The following is a 21,833-nucleotide window of genomic DNA, read 5'->3' on the forward strand; positions in this document are numbered from 1 at the left end:
TAAATTCATGAGCCAAGTACCCAAATGTCTAACTATGCATAACAGGTTTACCGCTGACAGTGAGTGCGTGTGCATGTGACGTCATTAAAACACTTTTCCCCTGAAAAGAAAATCACCATTACACCACTGTAAATGACAGACCTTTTGAGAATTTCTTGAAATTTTCTTGAACACTGCGTCATCATTTGTTGAATACCCTTTCAGTCTGAAGAGCAGATGACAGCTTCCTGTTTTCACCTTTTCATCAGGCCAAATTACACTCTTATACTCTTGTAGCCTTCAAAGATTGTGGATTGTGGAAGTCTGGCTTGAGAGACTATTTTCTGAGTAGTGCTTTTGAAAGGCAATTATAAATCAGGCATGAGCAAGAGATTCCATTTCCTTTTGAATGTGCATATCAATTAACCTGGGCTAGTACATGCAGAATGGAAATTAGCCTGTAAATACACACTTTTTTTTAAAATATAAGACTGATAATGAGAGTAATGTATTGTGATTGTCTGCTGATTGTCTTCTGCAGGAAGAGTGTTTTATTGTTTTGTATGTTTTGGCACATTGATAATTCAGCTAATACAGTGTGTCTGTATTTGTGGTATGGGTGTAATAAATCAAATGAAATTCGCTAGCCATGGCCCTCGTTGCCCCTCTCTTTGGCCGTGTGCCCCTCAAAAATATAGATGCCCCACGGCCACAGTGGCATTGATGCCCTGCCTGCACTGCCCCACCTGATTTCACCGTTTTCAGCACCATTTTCTGTCAATATGTTTTTTAGGCACCAGTTGTCTGTGGTTGAGATCTAAATTCTTGTTGGACAACATCAATTGAAACGTTGCTGCGCATACAGTTTGATTTCGAGGCTGATATGAATTGCGCGCAGCTTAAAATGCCTCGGAAGCTGATGCTTTTGACAGGGGGAGAGAGGGAGACTAGACAGAGACGAGACAGAGAGATAGCTGCTGTTTGTTTTAACGCTTAAGTGAAACAATTGTAGCAGATCTTAATGTTGATTCTACCTGAGCTGTGGCAGCTGTTGGCATAATAATAATTGGTAAAAAAAATAAATTTGATGATATTGTATAAACGCACTGATTTGCACACCAGCATGCCACAGGTACATGTGATCACTTTAAGAATATTTTCATTATGATCCTTGACCCTCAAAATATAGGTCTAGACACCTTTGTTCAGTTAATTGCAATATTGAAAATAGATTTTTTGAAAATGGCCTCACAAATTTGGTAGATGGGCCATTTTGACTTTTTAACATAGCTCTTCATTTTCAGCACATTTTTTTTACAGTCACGAAACATTGATTAGAAGTATATTTCCGGGGGTGCATGATACCCCCTTCTTCCCACTGTATTATTAAGCAGTGATGTCATCATGCATTCATCACAAAGCTGGAGATGTCATGTGATTTGTTCATTTGTTATCTCCGCCAGGCCGAAGGTGTGGCCGAGACTATGTTTCTGTCAATGTGTGTCTTTCTATGTGTGTCTGTCCGTCCATCCGCCCGTCAGTGAGCAGCTAATCTCCGGCACCGTTGGACCAATTGGCATGAAACTGTGCATGCATACTCCTTGGAGGCCAAGTAAAACCTCAAATGTCTTACATTGGCCTGTTATAGCGCCACCAGGAGGCCGATTTTTGCAAAACTTTTTTTTTATATTACTCCTATAGATTTTGTCCAAACATCACACAAATCGGTACACATTATCTCTATAGACATGTGATCAAGACCTTTTGGCTAAGATTGCCTTCTAAAGTTTGCAGGAGTGGCCCGTTTTGAACAAAATGCCTCAAATCATGAACGCTGAGTCTGATTGCTGTGAAACTTTGCACACACATTCCCACTTTGTCTAGGCCAAGGATGAAATGCCATCCCAAATTTCAACATCAACATATTTTTTTCCCTGGATTCTTTGGATCATGACACAGCTTTTAGGCCCTGTTTGTGCCAGATTACATTTTCTGCCTAGTGCATTACACATTATCTCTGGGGTCAGGTGAACAAGATGTGCAACTTAAGTTAGATTTTTCAGATCACATTCCAAGTGGCTATGACCAATGTTTGCGGGCCCTGGGTAGTCAACCCTGCCTGGTGTAGACCTGTGCTCCGAGGAGCACACTTTTCTAGTTTACTATGTGTTCACCTTCCTATGAAAATGACAGTGGTAACTGCAGCGAGTCTTGAGGAGCGAGTGACTGATGTCAGAGGATAGATCTTGAAGAATATATGCTCTTTGGTCTTGAGCTGCTTTTCCCCCTCTTCACCTGCTCCCACATGGGGATCTGTGTTTTAAATCAAAGCTCAGTTGGTGTATGTGTGTGCAGACAAAAGTCAGAGATAGATGGTAAAATCTCTATGCTTAAAAAATGAGTGGCATGAATGGATCAGCCTGCAGATCTAAGTATGCCTGTTTACTTGGGCCTTCCTTTTGAAAACTCATCACATGGCCAGTGGTGCCTTGTGCCATATTAGCTTCAGTGTAGGGGTGCAGCAGTTAATCGAATTAATTGATTTTAATTGATCATTAAAAAAAAAAATCGATAATTAAATCAAATGGATTTAAGGGGAAGAGGAAATGATTACCCATTTAACAGCTTCAATTTTATAGTGTTCCACTTCCAATTCTTTCTGCTCATTTCTTGTTTAATCTTGTTATCTCTATTCAGTTATCTCTCCTGATTGGATAAAATGGGTATCTAGTCCTGAAAATGCATTTTCTGTTACTAAAGAGCAGGAAAGATGGGTAGACCCCTGTTACCTTAACAAACACTCTATAACAATGATTGCAGAATATAGAGCTATTTAACACTTATTTTTAACAACAAAAAAGTAGTATAACACAGGGCTTAAGTGGCTAATTAATTGATTCATATATAGAAAATGTAAACAATTTATGCTGGATTTTACAGGCTTTTCGATTAACTGATTACTCAAAAAAGTAATCGATGGAATATTCGCTAAGAAAATAATCGATAGTCGCTGTCCTACTTCAGTGATGTGATCAGTCAGTGTTTGGCCAGCCAATAAACCCCCCCAGAGAAAATGGATGCATTGTGAATGCTCAGCAGATGGGTCTCCATCTCTCTCATCACCACACCCAAGGTGTAGTACCTGATGGATGACTGCTTGTGTCAGGATGGCAGCAAATGAGGAGAGACGGGAGTAATTAATGGCCTAATATAATTTACAGTCAAGCTTCTCTAGAAGTTATATCCTTTGCCTAATGTTCTAAAGGTACTCGCACAAGAATCATTAAAATGGAGGATCACAATTTGTATTGAATATGTCAACCCCTTGCATCAGGAAGGTCGACTGAAAAGGACACTGTAACGGCAAGGGAAATGGTGTCAGCTCAGTGCTCAGCTTGAAGAGACACATGTTTAGCCACCTTGAAGCCATGGTCATTAGCTGTTATCCAAGCCGTTCTCTCGTCTTGTCGTTCTTGATTGAACATCCTTAGTAATTGAGATTATTTTCTGTCTGATCCCAGATGCCTGACTGGATTAATTTTGCTTTTCAGGAAGTTTATTTGAAGCTTTTGGCATGAGGAGGTTGAGGTTGTCCATTATATTGTGAAATCATAAACTCAAAAATGTAATAATTAATATGATAATATTTGCTATAACTATTAACTTTAGCTAACTTGTCTTGCACGAACTTCAAATACTTATGTAACAGATATCACTGACACAGCACACTTTTAATGTATTATTATTATGACATATATTATCCATTCTCTTTGTCGCACCAACATTGTTCTTGTGAAGCAGTTAGTTTGTGCTTAATTATTAACATTATAAAGTTTGCTTGTGTCATTTTGACAGCAGTCTCTCCACCGTTGAGCTACGCTTTCCATAGGTACTTAGCTTTTCACAGGTGCTGCACTGCTGTATAGAAAGTTCTATGTATAAAATATAGATTCCCTATCGAATTCCTTAGTTACACCAACATTGTTCTTGTGAAGCAGTTGGTTTAAGCTTACTTAAGATTATAAAAGTGTCATTTCTCCCTGCCTGTCTGTCTGTGTGCTGGCTACGTTGTGCTGGACGGTACTCCTGTCTCCTCTGTGCCCAGACAGCAGTGCACTCGGTGCGGGGGAAAAGTACAGACGGCTCGTTAAGGTCATTTGGCAGCTTATTTATTAACAACCTATACATTTTTGCGTATAAATTGGTCATGTAGTCAACCAATATTGATTACTTTCTCATCTACAGCTGCTATTTTTTTGTATTTGTTTAAAACCGCACCCCCGTCCATACAGTCCATTTGTTCACCACAACAAGCAGACAGACACATGAGTGACAGCTGCGACACTCATAACATCGGACATGCCCAATTATTGCTTTTAGTGGCATGCTCGGCTTCATGCTTTTGCACCACGCTTTTATGTCTGAACTGAATTGTGTGTAACCCTCCAAAGTGAAGATTTCAAAGAAAAACAATGTTTGTTTGACATAAAGCAAAAGGCCTGTTTGAGGAAACCCATTTAGCAAACAGTATATTTAGGCCACAACATTTATTTTGTTCTGTTATACAGATATCTAAAAACTTCTTTGTTATGACCTGAATTAGGCCTTCTAAACACTTCAATTTAATTTAAACAAGGTGCGAATGAGAAATATGATCGCATTATGCTTCATTGCTTTTGCAATCATTTTGTGCAAAATGTAGACCTGCTCTGCATCTCTGTGCTACAAAAATGTGGAAAAGGGCTATATTTCAGTATATGTATCTTTAGGTGGCTTTTTTAATTTGTTATTAAACGATTGTGTCTTTCTCCCTCCTCGCATTACTGAAGTTGAATGGTCATTGCAAATGGCAAATTTGTTGTCATTTTCAGAGACTTTGAAATAATTGACAACACAGACATTCTATCCTGTGTAGTAGGTATGTTAACGGGAGCTATTTTTCCACCGACACATGTACGTGGTTGGCACATAATTAATGAACCATCATCTGTGCGACATACTGTCTGGGAATTATTTTTGATATCTGTCCGATACCGATAATGCATTTCTAAGTAGCCTAATTATTGGTCAATATGTTTCAAAGGATGTGATGTCAGTGATAAACAAAGATGGTTTATTATCTTTGTCACACATTTCGTGGGCATGGTTGTAGTGATTTATTATGTTTTGATAATGATCAGATGTAGAACATTTCTTACCATGTCTGTCAGTTCATGAAAACAATATCTTGCATCTGGACATATTGGTTAAACAAATATAACATTGTTCTACTTTCACTCAGCACTGTACAAGTGGGGGCGACCTAGTTTAGAAACAAGACATCTTCATAGTTTTAATGGTGAAGACTTAGAGCTTCATGTTTATTGGCATGGCACCAAAGCACTAAAAGACTTGCAGGACTGTGAGATTTGTGAGTTAGTGACGATTCCTTGCTCTGGTCAAGGTCTTGATCAATAGCTGTAGATCAAGTGTAATCAAATATTACAATGTGATGGAAATTTTACAACCAGAGTTACCAGACCTCTTATCACAGTCCATCAAACCAATGTCCTCACTCAAAGAAAATGTTGGCATTCACAAATCCTCCCATGTGACTTACCCTGCTGTTAACTCAGGCACTTGTCTGCCCTCTCTGCCTTGTATTATTCTTGGCTCAACTCACTCCCTTTGTTCCTCTGCACTGTGTGAAACTGCAGTGGGTGCAACAGCTTCTGTTGGGTGACCAGCTGGTATAAGCTATATAATATCTAATTTAATTGCTTTGTCAATAGCCATGTTTCATAAAAATATTAAATCGATAGGCTCTCGTTGACATTGTGATGTAGCACCATCTTTAGTTTAACAGCCACTTTAGACAGGAGCTGATCGGAAATGTATATGGCTAAGATTAATCGCAGAGTAAAGTATTAATGTCGCTCTCTGCACTTTGGCTGTGATAAACTGGCAGCGGTACGTTAATGACCTCATTTTTAAACGCCTGTAAATTGATCATTTTTACAAAATAGTTATGCATTTGTTTCCTAATCATCATTTACATTGTGAGTATCGATGTATTGGTATAATTCAGACCTGGTCAAAAAGGATTACAGCAATCACTTTTGCTTCCCTGACAAAACCTGGTGTGTAAAAGCTTCTCGGCATGGAATAGTGATCAATGCTTTGCGTTTTACCCTTTAGCTTTGTCAAAGGATTTCATTTTACATAATTTTAGATTAACGCTAGTATGAGGCTTGTAGCCCAGTGTAAGGCTGGATGTTTTATGGGCAATGTGCAGAATTGAGGGACGTTTCTTAGAGGGATAATAGTCAGTGGTACTAGTGGATTGTTTGAATTCATGGAAATTCCTGGGGAAATGTTCATCTAGAATTTTCTGTAGTGGGCTGAGTGTTGTTAAAGTGTACTGAACTAGCATAATAAGCATATCACATGACATGGTTAAGCTACATTGGATAAAAACAAAAAACGTTATAAATGCATGTGCAAGAGCAATAATTTCCACAAACATTTTGAGTTTTATTTGAAAGAAGTTATTAACTAATTGTAACTATTCTAATTATCTGTTGATTCCCCCAGCTGTTTAAACTGTTTTTATTTTATGTGTGTGTGTGTGTGTGGAGGGGGGGGGGGGTGTACACACTATATTCTATGTTTGATTTCTGTTCTCATAATGTCTGCGTACAAAAAGTGATACAAAAAGTGATACATCTTTCAGTTGCTGGCTTTTTGTGATTTCTTCTAGAACTGTTTAAACATAAATGTTGACTTTTCTACTTCTCAAAAACCAAAACAGTAATGCAAGTTATTTTTTGGATAGACAGGATAGGAATTAGCCTAGTCAGTTCCTCAGCCATTGTCTTCATAGGAAAAACAAATGGCCAAAAATGTGTTTGCCTTATTCACCCAACTTTCTTTGTAGATCATGCTTGTAATGTGTATCCCATAGCCAGGCATTAAGCCAAGTGTTGGCCAAGTGATTCTTATTTGACAATCACTGTAATGAAGTTCACTTTGTTCCTGTTATAGGTTCACATGCTTTGTCTGCAAGTTTCACCAGAGGAGCCAGCGCTGGACAGAGTTGGCGTGGTCATCAACAGGATGTCAAGCTAGTTAACAGTTTCTTGGTAAATGGAATAGGGGTGAGTGACAATTCATAATGCTTTTCCCCAGTCTTATAGCTGTTATGAAGTGAACTATGTCTCTGTCTCTTTAACTGAACAAATGTACAAGTTACATTTCCTCTGAGCCCTGTGTTTTCATTTTCTTATCTGTTAAAACGTTGGTAGCATAAAGGAAGAAGGAAGTCTTTGAACCCTCCTGGAGTCATTAGGCTGTATCAGGCCGGTAATTGGGAGGCTGCATGCAGAAAGAGTTTTACTTGTGCAAATTCATAGACACTGATCAAAGCCTTGCCCCACACAATTCCTTGTAGTATCCTCATAATCTCGGCACGCCATCTAAACTTTTCAAATCTGCTTCATGGTGGCCCTATAACAGACCATTTTACACTTTGGTCTATATCTCTTGAACCGTAGGTTGTACAATCAAAAACAAAATTCCCCTGGATTCTTTCTTCAGGAATGAAGGAATCCATCATGACACAACTGCTGCCCATATAGCCATTTCCACACAACTATATTTTCTGCCATTTTGCATTTTCTTCAAAACACAGATTTTGTTAAGAATTCACACAAATTACACATCTCTGGAGTCATGTGATTCAGATTTTTCATATTCCATTTCAATTGGATATGATTGCCTTCCAAAGTTTGGGGGAGCCGCTTATTTTACAAAAAATGCCAAAAAAGCATATTCGCCAGCATTGATTAATTTATTATGTAAGCAAAACAAAACGCTTGTATAATTTTTGCACATTAAATATTTATTGCCAGTTCGTAAATGAACAAAACAATCTTTAACAGCAATCCGTGTCAGTCTGTTTAACCCATTTTTGGCGGGAACCCCTATTTGTAACTATACCTTTCAGGACGGGAACCCCTTTTGGGGTTCCTGTTGCTATGTACAGTATATACTATATAGCAAAAATGTTGACATTTTTAAATGCATATTTGAAGTTTTTCAGAAAACTTAGGTCAGGATTTAGAAGGCATTTTTAGAATCGGCCTCAGGTCTAAATGCTTTAACAATATTGAAAGGAATTTGACTGTAATGCCCTTTCACTACTAGCCTGGCTCCAGCCCCTGAACTGCAAGCCACGGCCATTCATTCTTTTTTATATTGTAGCGTTTCAAGGGTCTGGTGACGCTGTCCAAGACATGGGTTTTGAAAATCTAACCGGCCCGATGGGGATGATCCATTATGAACCAATCGCGAAAGAGTCCCACTTTGGCCACACCCCCATCCCAGAAAACTGCTGCTTTGAGAGCACTTTCAGACTGAATAATGGAGTGACACGAAATGAAAATTCAGGCTGAGGCTATTTAACTGCTGGTGGTAGGTTATTTTTTGCAGATTTAGTGGCAGGTGAGACAAACCTATTCATTAGGGGAGGGTTGCTATACAACACTGGCAGCAGACTAAATGAAGGCCATGCCTTCTTTTTAAAACATATTTTTCTTTTTTTCCCTTTTTTTTTTTCAGGATCTGATTTATTACAGTCACATTTGATTATTGTGGATACCTAAGAGTTGAATTCAATCATGTTCATCACAGGACTGCTTTCAGTCAACACAATATAAGATTTTACTTTGGTATACACTGTAATTAAGTGGTCAACTAAGCAAACTATAATTAATGCGGATGGATGATTAATATGTACGTGCGATTCTGGTGACGTCCGAGCCCATCTGCACATCTCTAGTGAGCATGGTAATAAAAGGAAAGGCCTACGGTTCAGAACTGTGGTTGCTTGATACCGTGTTATACCTTAACTTAAAGTGCTATACCTTACTTTACATCTCTATACATTTACAGTTCTTGCATACTGAAGGACAGCCTTGAAGTATAATGCTCCCAGCTACGGCTATCGCCGGTGGAGGCATAAAATGAGTTGGAGAATACTAATATAAACAATTCACCTCCCCATTTCTCTGACATCTGTACAGTTGGAAGCCAGCAGAGTGGCCAGGGCCCCCACAGCCATGAATTATTAACAAGGCGTGGAGTCCATCATCAGGAGGATAGGGTGTTAAGAATGAAAATCATGCTGGTTCATTCCGTCGATCCATCTCTTTCTCTATCTGTCTCTCTCCCTTGATCATTCAAAATGGACCCATCTACTGTAGCAAATGGCAGTGAAGGAAAGTAAAGGAATTATTAAGAGCTACTTAGAGCCATCTGTTCACCAAACGTCTTTTCTTTTGTGAAGGGGCTCTGCCTTGACTTCACGCCCCCAAGTTGCTCTTTAGATGTTCCCCTCCACTGATTTCTTTCTGTACAGTATATGTTCCACAAGCACAGGCTGTCCTTCAGATAACCAGGTACTGTCTCATTTTCAGCTGGCTACACATTCCCCCCCTTTTTTGTTTAAATGTGAGCTGCTTTTATTGATTGTTGTTAACAGTTTGTAAAAAAGTACAGAGGTACAGTTATACAATAATGCTAAAAGGATAACACAAAAAGCCCTGAGGGCTTGTGTCCATTGTGGTCCTGTGTATTCAATTCATCAAGACATATACAGCAATACAGCTTGACGGCTGTATAGAGGAAACTTGATCATATCCCCTGCATATTGTACTGCATCCAACTGGATGGGGCTTATTGACATCTTTACTCCTCCAGTGCTGAAGCTGAACAGAAACTGTTTTATTATACAGACGGTTCTTCTACTGCAATTACTTACTATGCAGTCAGCCATCCTAAGCCTCAGTCATGATTTAAACTGTACATTTTATATAAAGGGAAATAAGGGGGAAAATGCATTCGATTTTTACTTTACACATCATATTAAGCTCTCACATCTTTGCCACAATATTTAAGGCCACTCATTATAATAAAAAGTATAGCATGTAAGTATTTTACATGCTTTAGTTTTACAGTTTATTGTAGAATCTATTTGTCCATCTGAAAAAAAGCAATGTTAAGACAATGTATTGAACAAGAATACAAAACTTAAAAATAAATAAAAATAAACTATTATATTTTCAACATTTCTTAAGATGGGGATCTTAACATTTGAGGTTTCTTTCCATGTTTCTTGCTCTTTTGTGTGGTTGTAGTATGCAATAGATAATTTGCATGTTGGGTAATGATACAGTTTTTTTTAGTGCTGTGTTTCCACTCTTGGGAGGCCCCACCCAACCAGCTCTTAATCTCCTCACAGTTGATATGTGAGTAAACACAACAGACGGAAGAAAGATAAGTGAGACTCACACTAAGCGGATATCTAAAGATGCAAAAGCTGTCTTCTACAATGAGTTGTTTCCTTTGCCTCGGCCTCCCGCCTACACACACACACACACACACACACACACACACACACACACACACACACACACACACACACACACACACACACACACACACACACCCTCCCTCTCTCCCTCTACCTCCATCCAAGCTAACAGCCCTCTCAGCTCCAGCATGAGCTAATAATTTACAGGCAGTCTGAAACCCCCATGTGATTTCACCCATAGAGGAGAGTGTACTGAAAATGTCAGGAGTTTAGTTAGGGCTGGAACACCTGCGCCGCACGCAAACACCAAGCCTCTACTCCGACGGCTCCCCAAGGGCAGCTCACTAGCACTAGGCTGTTATTGCAATGATGGCTGCTTGTGATTTTTACACCAGAGGACAGCAGGAGAATTAAAAACAACTCTGTCTGCCCATCCCTAAGCCCAGTGCTGCAGTGGGCTTGTCATGTTGAGTTTATTTTGCACTGGGAACCAGGAGAAAGGGATAAAGCCTTTCAACAAGGTCACTGATGAATTATTATTGTTCTTTAGTTATGTTTAAGCAATCTAATAATTGAAAACTGCATGTTTTTTCTATGCTGGGAGCCATTTAATAAATTACTGTAGGAGTGAACATTTTAAATAAATCTTTAACTTATCAGGAGCACATACTGCATCCATTGAGGAAAAGCATGTAGGACAGCTTCAATTATCTTTGTGTGGTATTTCCAAGTCTTAATAATGAGCTACTTACCAGGCAGCAAAATGAGTGTTCAGTAAGTACTATTGGTTGTTTGTTTGGTTGGTTGGTTGCTATTGGTTCATCCGTAATTGCGCATGTCCATCAACTCATGGGAAGGAAAAGGCTTCAAACTTGGTTGGCTTATGATCATTTCTTTGTAAATGTTGTGTTTATGCAAGCTTAGTTAGTTTCTGGCAAAACATTGTGCGTTTTGCCAAAAACAAAAAAAGCTGGCAACCTTTAAAATCGAATTCATGAATCCTCATGAATTAGAATTTCTTCTTGCAAATACTTCAATTAAACTAACATCTTATCCGCCTGTAAAGTGTGTGTGTGTGTGTGTGTGTGTGTGTGTGTGTGTGTGTGTGTGTGTGTGTGTGTGTGTGTGTGTGTGTGTGTGTGTGTGTGTGTGTGTGTGTGTGTGTGTGTGTGTGTGTGTGTGTGTGTGTGTGTGTGTGTGTGTGTGTGTGTGTGTGTGTGTGTGTGTGTGTGTGTGTGTCACTTTCCTTTGCATATCTCTAGAACCACTCAACACATCATCTTCGCATTGGCATATCTATTGCTGACATCCCAAAGGAGTGCAACATCGAATGTGTCAGTCGGATCAGTGCCACGAATGTGTGCAAATTTGCACCAGCTCTTGCCTGCAAATTACGCAGTGCGATTGGTGCCATTGGCGGGCATTGCAAAACAACAAAACTGTGTCCTATAAATGTGTGACTCCCTTGTGGATCTCTGACATCATATTAATGATGATGTCAGTCTAGCCCAAATATGGAGAGACAGCAGGTCCATGGACCAAATGTTACAAATCAACTTTGTCCGTCGGGACAGTATGATCAAATAACCCACCCCTAGTATTTGCACAGTAATGCTTCCGAACAAGACCTTCTGGTATGATGTGCTTTCTATCGTCTTCACAGTCGGTGAACACCACCTCTTCTACTGATGTCTTGAAAAGCCCCTAAGTTTTGAAATAGAAATGGATACTGTTGAGCCAGGGAGGGGATCACTCAGTGCAGCTCATGAAGCATCTATTAGAGCAAGGGATTCCTGATATGTTCAACAATGTGTCACACAGCTGCTGCCAGTGCGTGGCCTCACAAGGAAATGCCTGTCATCTGAGCCAGGCCAGTGACTGACCCCTCAGAAGAGCAGAAACACTGTGAATGATCGGACCTCAGAGACCTAATTCCTTATGACCTCTGTGCTCTGTTTACATTTCTCTGGTCTTCAGATCAATGGCCCTGCCCCTTTCTGCATTACCTTGCTAAAGTTTCTTTTCAACACATCTCTGGGTTAAACCTGCCTTGAATACATCATCTCCAATGATGTGATGCAATGTTATTTCGAGCATTTGCCATGGCATTAATGGCGGTAGTAATGGTTTTCAGCTGTGGTCGATGGTTAAATTGTGTTTTATCTATGAATAACAAAATGACATAATTTGTGTATACATATTTTTCTGATTTTGTGCTGTGAGAAGAGTGAGGTCAAGAAAGGCCTTTATTCAGATCATGGTGTCTTTTGTAATATTAATATCACCTGTGAGACTTGTGTGGGACCAACTAAGAGATGGCCTCAGGTCCCTATTCTAGAAGTCTAAATACATTGACAAGCTGCAGTCTTCTTAATTTTGCAGCAACATTACTGCGCAGAGCAATAAAAACAGAAGAAATCGTAACGAGTAAATTGGATTCAACAACCATAAGGCTAATAGAGTTAAACCATCAAGCCCCAAGGAACATAAAACCTTAAAGCAGTCCATTCAAGGTCCTCATGGCTTCCTGTGCTAGAGCCTGTCTTATTACCTCTGCACCCCAACCACCACCCTTTTTATACAATTAAATTCTCTTTCAAGTTATCCAAGTGTCTGTTGCTCCTTTTGGCTTTCAGACTACATGTTGCGGACTACAAGTTCTAGCATTGTCGTAATTGGTGTGATTGTTATGAATTAGAGAAAAGCGACCTTTGGGTGTTTCTACGGTTGGGTACTGAAATTCTATTCTAAGTAGGAACTAAATCCAAAATGCCAAGTACCATGAACCCTAAAAATCATTTAATTTATGTCCGCTTAACGGTTACTACACTAGATACACTGATAACCGTTCATTATTGCAAACAAAAGGCTACATCGGCCTACTGTATCTGCAAAGACGTAGGAAGCTATCTACCAGGACCTGTCAGTGGCTATGTGTCACAGAGTGAAGAGTTCCTGTGTTGCATGCATGGCAAACGCTACAATCTGTAGCATTGAGGTGTCATCAGAATATTAAATTAAAGGTAGGGTAAGTGATATTTTTTGGTTAAAACAAAAAGTATTTTGTTAAAAGGTTAAAGCACTATATTCTGATAGTAATCATTGCTATAGACTAGAGTGTTTGTTCAGTAACAGGAGTCTCCCCGTCTCTCCAGCTCTTTAATAAACAGAAAATACATTTTTCGGTAGGTGTCAAAATCTCAGTCAATCAGGAGAAAGTACCAATTTTTAAGCTTAATTTGTATAGTGTTCCAGTTCCAATTTTGTGTCATCACTTCCAATTTCACTTGTTTAATCTGTATCCTGATTGAGTTCTCTGTCCTGGTTGGATAAAATTGGAAATTTGCATTTTCTGTTTAATAAAGAGGTGGAGAGACAAGGAGACTCCTGTTACTGAGCAAACACTCTATAGCAATGAGTACTATCAGAATATAGAGCTATTTAACACTTATTTTAACCAAAGCAAATCACTTACCCTACCTTTAAGTATATTACACCACAAATGCAGTTACCACTCTGCATTTTTCTCTTTGGTCAACTTTCTCGTTATTACCAATGAGAATGGGGTGTCTTCACTCACTGCCGCTGGCTCTACTGGAAGTGCTAGCGAGATGCTCTATTTGCTAGACACATCAACACATCAAACTACTGTAGATTTATTCAGATCGACGCCATACCATGTCTTTAGTCTAACCACCTTCCATGGTGTTGAAAGTTGCAGTCGCTTGCAGTCGCTAGGTGTACTAAGTGTGAAAATAATTGTCCCCCATCCTGATGATAAACGCTTATGGCGGGTGTATACGTGTGCATGCATGTCACTCAACCGAAAATCATGTTTTTGTGCGGTTAATATGTTTTCAAGCTTACCTATGAAAATCACACAGTTTTTTGCACTCTGCATATCACTAAAGCATTAATATGGATTTTTACCACCCGTTTTGGGCCCCATGTCCACTGGGATTTTTTTCTCGGTTGAAAACACCAAGACGTTTGCCTAAAGGCACTTCCAGGCGCCCGAGTTGAAAATATTTTAGCTTTCGGCGCGAAAGCAAGGTAAATGCCCAGCACCCATATCATCAGTATCAATATTTTACCAGACAGAAAGAGCTGCTCTGTAAATGTATTTTATTCTTTATTTTTTTACAAATTACTGCTAAAAGTCATACTGTGTAACTTTTTTTCAATTAAACAAAAGTATTTAAATGGTTTTCTCTGTTCACTGCTTATTCCTTCATCTGTGCTGGAAAGCTTTACAAGGGGCCTATACTATACACTATACACTATATCTTATGTCCAATCAGACTATGCGCATTGCCTCTATATTCGCTTATTAGACACTTTTCTGGCAAACTGCTTGCCTTCATTAGATGACACAACTGTCCTTGAGAGAGAACTTTGTTACAATCACAATAATTTGCCTGGGCAGAATGCTCCCACTGGGCAATTAATTCATATTAATAATGCTGACCTTTTATCAGAAGGTGGTTGTGGTATTGAGATGAACTTGGGGGCGAATGGTTTTCCTCACATCCTCTTGTTTTGTATGAAGGCTCGACTCTGTCACTGCTGTGTTTGTAAATTCTTCAAGCTGTGAGTTGTAATTAGCAAAGGGAGGAGGAAGCCCCCTTTTGCCTATTGATTTCTCTCTGGGCTGATGATAATGCCAGAGAAACATGGCAGACGTGGACTGCGGAGCCCAACTGATTGGCTCTGTAAGCTGCCTAAACCACTCAATGTCATTGTCAGGCTGCCATCCATCGATACTTAGTCTCTGGCATCCCCAGACTCCTCATTTATTAACCGTCTCATTGACTTCTCTTGAGTCATCCAATGAGATAAACACACTCTTCTTAGTTGACAATTGGACAAAATGTTGTTTTTGTCAGAACCTCCAAAGCATCTCACCCATACAGTGATGATCATGTCTCAATATTGTTTGCTTCCAGCATTCAGAGCCCCATATCCCTTTGAAGGGACAATTACTGGAAAACTGCCATGCATACAGCCCCATTCTACATACTGATGAAAAGATTTGCATTTGGTTTGCGATCAGCTCATTTTCAGATCATTAATCTAAAATGATCTTACTATTTTTAAATTGTGTGTAAGCAATGCTCCCTAATCGATCTTCACAGACGCTATGCTGTCTGACTTTAGCAGTGTCTATTTTGATAGAATCGTATTCATTTAGGCTTTCACAGACATGAAAAAGGCAATTCTCCTATGACAGTTGAAGGTCAGACATGGTGCAGCATATTGAACACAATATGCAATAAGAATTATCTGTTTTAAATCTAAACCAGATTCCACAACATACTGTCAGTTTAACCTGCTGAATGTTAATGTTTATTTTTGCCCTCACTAACATGACCCTTTTCTGTGTTTTCTTTCCTGATCCAGGAGAGCTGTCACCATGCGTTGCCTGGCTGCACGGGTCAATTACAAGACCCTCATCTTCATTTGCACTCTCTTTACCCTCATCACTGTGCTGCTCTGGAACCGTTGCTCGAGTGACACCTCTCTGCGCTTCCTACCACATATTCTGCCAGTTGCCCCAAGCCCCAAGGAGGGGGATGCTAGTATCAGCAGTCAGCAGCAGCCGCCACAGCCCCCTGAGCCACCACCCGTAGTTGGTGTTGTTGGAGGGACCAAGTACGAAGAAGTTGACTGCCTGATCAATGATGATGTGACTATCAAAGGTCGCCGAGAGGGAGGAGACATCTACCTGCCCTTCAGCTGGATGGAGAAGTACTTTGAAGTGTACGGCAAGGTTGTCCAGTACGATGGCTATGACCGATTTGAGTTCCAGCACAGCTATTCCAAGGTGTATGCCCAACGGGAACCCTACCATCCGGATGGTGTATTTATGTCCTTTGAGGGGTACAATGTGGAGGTACGCGACCGCGTCAAGTGCATCAGTGGAGTGGAAGGTAAGAGTTGCTCCTTTCAAGGGGAGGGGGGAATGTTTCAGAGTGCTGCTGAAACTTCCGGCACTGATACAGTGCTATTTCAGCACCACGCCGGGGACAATATTTTTGCGTCAAGTTAGTCAGCTTGTGTTAAAGTCCCACTCCCCCAAAAGTTTCTGAAGCAATAGACTTTGCGTTAAGCTCCGCCCCTTACAGCTTAGCAACCGTTGGCATTGCTGCTGCTGGGGGACCTGCAGCAGTGATTCCAAGTATCCAGAGCCGTTGGAGGGGGCATTTGTCATTACTTTCCCCAACTCAAAACTGCACTGACAAAACGCAGGCTGTGGCTGTGTTGTCAAACACCACACCCAGCTTTAACGTCAGGGAAATTACATAGCTCCCCCGCCCAGGTGATGACAATAATACTAATGATTATAATTTTTTGAAGCTCTGGTTCCAAAAATGTATGAATATTTTATGTGGAAAATCTGTGATATTCCCATTCAAATCAATGAGCAAGCTGTCTGTGTTGTCCGAGTCTGGGGGGCGGAGCTTAGCAAAAAGTCTATTGATGTGTGCGTTTGCATGCACACCGCACATGCTTGTCGTGTTAAAGACCCACACCCCCAAAAATGTCTGAAGCTCATCTGTGAAAATCCAGGTAATTTATTGCACTCTGCATAATTCCCAACGTATTATTAAAGTGTTTTCCAACTAAACTCTGGTCTTCAGACTAGCATTCACTGAAAACATGGTTGACGAATAGAACGTAACTCGGACGATCACATCACACACAAAATGAAGTATACAGAGACGTTTATTGAAACAAAACAAGCACTCCCCCAGGCCGTAACCCAGATTACCCAAATTCCGGAGGATCAAATGGATGCATAATTCATGCGCTATGGAATACTAAATGAAGCAAAGATAAAGCAAAGAAAAATGTACTACAGTATAAAGCTCCTTTTTAGGGAACTTTTTTGGACAGAGAAAGATTATTGACAATTCAACAGAGATGATTTTTCTGAGGATGTAAACCACACTATGGCACATGTGGACAAATTTAAGTTCACAATTTAATTTAATTTAATTTCACAAAGCGGTTTGCAGGATTACCTACGGATTCGCACACAAACAGACAAGACAGCCACGAAAATATGATTTCCTTCCCTGGCCTTCGGCCTATTGGATATATAGTAGAAGTGTAATTGGTAGTGCCGATTACAGGGTGTGATTGACTAGTGATGGACGGCTGCCCAACTTGTTGGAAAGCTGGTCAAAATTCTGGACCTACTTGTGCATCACTACAAGTGAACATCACCCTAAACATAGGATAGGATACAATTTTATACAGTTAAAGATTAATGGATCTTCTATTTTTGTGACGTTTAATAGTTGGTAGAAATGTTGCTGAGAGTAGTAAGCAGTAATGGGAAGCTGTCTCTCAATAGACTGGGAATTGAGTGATTGAGTATTGCTGTATCACTATATCTGTAAAATGTGCTTTACTTGAATTGTGCTCAAGAGACGGCCCATATAGAATATTGTGGAGAAGCTTTACACATGAGCCACAAAGTGATGCAGGTGGTACGTTTCTCCCACACTGTCCTGGATTGCAGAGTACTTCATCAGCAAGCCTCAGTTTGCCAGACTGTAGAGCTGTGTAGGCGATAGAACTGAGTAGGAACGCCCTAAGACACCATTCTGTCAGACCAGGGGTGCACAAACCGTTTAAGCAATGGTCCAGAAATATTGATAAATGTTTTTCACAACCCAACAGAATGTAGTTTTTATTCATGATAATTAATTGTTTGACATCTGACAACAGCCATGTTATTAAAGCAAAAGAAAACATTTGTGCACACAAAAAAGCCACAGTGATTTTTCAGTGCACTTAGGACAAACGAGAAACTTGTTTTTTTACAAAAGATAAGATCTTCTAGTTTTTTTTTCTAGGCACACCAAAGCCTTCTCTTAAGTAAAGTAGGCCAATAATAATAATGATAATAATACGTCAAACTTATAGCGCTTTTCATAGTACCCAAAGTCTCTTTACAAAACAAATAAAATAAACAACTTTATTAGGAGAGAAATAGTTAAAGGCTAAGAATAGAGCAAAGAGAACAACATTAAGCTAAGACTAAAGGCAGAAAGAGAGATTTGAAATGAGTTAGGCGGGGAAAGCAAGTCTGAAAAGGTGGGTTTTGAGGGAGGCTTTGAACACGGCAAGGGTGGTGGCGGCTTTGATGTGAGGTGGGAGTGGGGTTCAAAGGGAGGGGGCTGCAACTGAAAAAGCCCTGTTGCCCTGAGGTTGGCTTACATAAACAAGCACATAACACATACAAGTGAACATCATTATTATCAGCAAATTTATTTTAAAAACTGATTTTTACAGTCAATTTAAAGACAGTGATTTTCCAGTTTCCAGAACTTTTGTCAATTCCAGCAAATTAATCTGTCTTTCTCCACTATGCTCAGGGGCATCATGTCTATAAAGTATACTGCACTATAAAGTAAGAAATGGTATCATTATATCCTTGCTCCTTTTTTATCTCTTTCCATATGGAGCAATGCGCCATTGTTCCATCTAAAGATGATGCAGCTGAATTCTGTTTTGGTACAGCCCCGCTGGCGCATGTTGGACAAAACATGTGGTCGAAATAACGTTAACTTGGGTCCGGATTGTTATACTCTGGGGTGTGGTCGTCGGGATGATACCTTTTCAGGGTCAATGCCGGAGTTTTCGCAAACAAAACACAAACAGTAGTGGATGGTAGGTGCAAATGTAGCAAAAGTTACGTTTTAAAATGAAAATGTAAACATCATTAAGGGGAGAAACTAACCCTCTCTACAACACTCTCTTAAAACAACATATTAGGTTTTTTTCTGTTAATTTAAAACTATCTTCATCATAATTAAGCTTTCCCCCTTTCCACTCCTGACAACTACTTTTCATACCACTTGAGGATTTGCATATGCACACACTAGTACTTACTCAGACACAAACACTTGTATCTTGTGCACACATTCATTTATAGAACAGACAATCTGCATTGCGTGTAAATTGTAGGGCTGAATGAATTACTTGGAAGCTCAATGCCATGCCGGGATTCAAATCCGGAAAATAAATATTTGTGTGTACATATATATACAGTACATATAAATCCACTATACATTTTTATTTTTTAACCCCTCATCTCGTCTCACTGTGGCAAGATGAGACCTGTTACTCCCTCCAATGCAAATTATATGATGCTCTCCTCCTTCCCCATGCTCTCACCTTCCTCTCGTCCAGGCATGCCGTTTTGGCACATTCTACTTGTGGCTAACGGCTAGGCTAACCACAGCAAAATGCCTTATGACCAGCTTCACCATAGATCTGTAAACAAATGGAAGTATGCAATGATACAGCGCCAGAGAAAAGTGTTGATGGTGCTCGACATGCAGCTCACATGAACTTGTACACCTAGATGCTGCAGGAGTTTTCTTTATAGTCTAAAGCTTAGTTTTTATTTAATTTTTGGCAGATATGTTTGCAGGTTAGAGCAGCTACACGAGCTAAGTGAGCAACGCATCTTCAGCTCCACAACTCATTAATTCCCCTATTGTTGTACGTTTGAAATGGAATGGAATCTTGCTCCAGAAGTTTCGACTTCCAAGGAAAACTTTGGGTCAGCTACGGTCAGCTCTATACTTCTGTACATTGGCCCTCTGAATTAAATGTGTACACAGTCACACAAGCATTACTCCCACAGGCACACTTCCAAGATGAGTATGGTTCTTTTATCAAGGGAAGAGAGGACTGAAGATAAAATGAATAGAATCTAGGGCAGACACTATTTTATTTAGGACTGACTTTCCAAAAAGGTGGATAGGGGAAAATAAAGACACAAAGGAGATACCACTGCTTCGTTGGCAACAGATCCCCTTCTGCAGGCTCAGGGCCCACTTTGATTGGCATAAGACCTAGTTTTTATGATTACTGGGGCAGTCTCTTCTCTGGAGTCACATATATGGAGGCTTAAGAGCTAATTATTCATGGCTTACTTGGTGTTATTTAGAAAGTGAGAGAGTGTTGAACTTTTTTCTTATCAGCCACTGATGCCAGTCTGTGCAATATTACTCTGGCTGCCCCTTGAAAGTCGATGATTCGACTTAGCTGTCAGAGATCCCCCAGTCGACTGAGATTATTTGTATTTAAAAAAAAATCTGGTTCAAGAACAAACACGAATGGTTACTTTTTCTTGTCTTTTTTCAGTGAATAGTTCAGCTGAACAAAACCAACAGCGCTCCTGCAATTTCCTTTTTCAATCAAAACCAGTTGCAGAGGCTCTTACCATATTCAAGCTAACACCATGACAAGACCCGCAATAAGTGAAGTGGAAGAGAGAAGAAGGGAAAGGGCTTAATTTTGAGTCCTGCAGACAATTTGTTCATTTTCCAGAAATACCTGTCTCATTATTCCAACACATTATTCTGACAAATCCACACGCAGGCTAATGCATTGTCGGCAATTCAAATAAGCCATCTGCAATCATATGCCTTAACTCATTGAGACCTATAGATTTTTTGGGGGGGCTTTTATGCCTTTATTGACAGCATAGTAGGCTGACAGGAAATGGGGAGAGAGAGATGGAGAGTGACATGCAGCAAAGGCCATTTGGGATCGGGACTCGAACCCGCGACACACTGTCGGGCTACACTGACTGAGTGTGTGGACTGCTATGCCAGCGGTCCAGGCCAAGACCTATTGATTTTAAATGCTCAGAAAATGTTCATATGACAACTAAGTTGATCTAAACTGCACTGAAACGCAGGCCAATGTACTATTGCATATAAAACTAATTGTCATTGAATTGACAAATCGGATTCGACTAACACAATTCTGGGCACAGTCCTAAATATGACAGGTATTATTTATTATCCATAGAGATGAGAAAACACCTGGCAGTTTTTTGTTTTGTCTTGTTTTTTCTCCACAAAACAGCAGTCATGCCATTGATTCACTTTGGTAAATTTATGTGGTGCTTATTTCTGTTAGGCGTATGGGATGCCACCCCATGTAGGATATTTTGGGAGATTTTTCATTGTAATGAAAAAACTGCAACACATTGGATTTTTCCCCCTGTCCTGGCCCCAGGCTGACATCGTTCAGTTTGCTACTGGCTTCACATTAATTTTTTTACTTAGCTGCACACATTCACATCTGAGACCTGTCCAATATGTTTGGGAACAATGACATGGTGAACAGCAGCGTGACAGTATTATTAAATCATGTGGATTTGGATGTTTAACTTGGTACCCTGTAAGAATAAGTACCACTAATAATGTCATTAAAACTCTTTTCAAAAGGGCGGAGTAAGTACAGCATACTGTTTGATATGTTGTTATTGACCTTCGTATTCCACCTCACATCAGGCTTAAGGCTTGTGTGTGCGCTTTTTGCCGCCATGACAAAACATCAGATCTTCTCCTTTTGTGTGTCCTTACTCAGACTGAATACATTGTGCTCTCCTTACCTTTACTCCTTTAGTCAGGTTATATGCACCTATGGTGTTTTCATGAGTAGTACATTGTGTCGTCTCTCTCATGAG

General features: G+C 39.9%; 1 protein-coding gene across 1 annotated transcript in view; it reads left to right on the forward strand.

Moving 5' to 3' along the window:
- Positions 1-21,833, forward strand: part of glceb (glucuronic acid epimerase b) — a 56,923-nt gene that overhangs the window by 16,352 nt on the left and 18,738 nt on the right. The window contains exons 2-3 of the mRNA XM_084063990.1: positions 7,003-7,115; positions 15,731-16,260. Coding sequence (XP_083920116.1) covers positions 15,744-16,260 — 517 coding nt within the window. The 5' untranslated portion in view covers positions 7,003-7,115; positions 15,731-15,743. The remainder of the gene's footprint in view (positions 1-7,002; positions 7,116-15,730; positions 16,261-21,833) is intronic.

This window comes from Gymnoscopelus microlampas (genome assembly GCF_963454915.1).
Source record: "Gymnoscopelus microlampas genome assembly, chromosome: 1".
Lineage (NCBI taxonomy): Eukaryota > Metazoa > Chordata > Actinopteri > Myctophiformes > Myctophidae > Gymnoscopelus > Gymnoscopelus microlampas.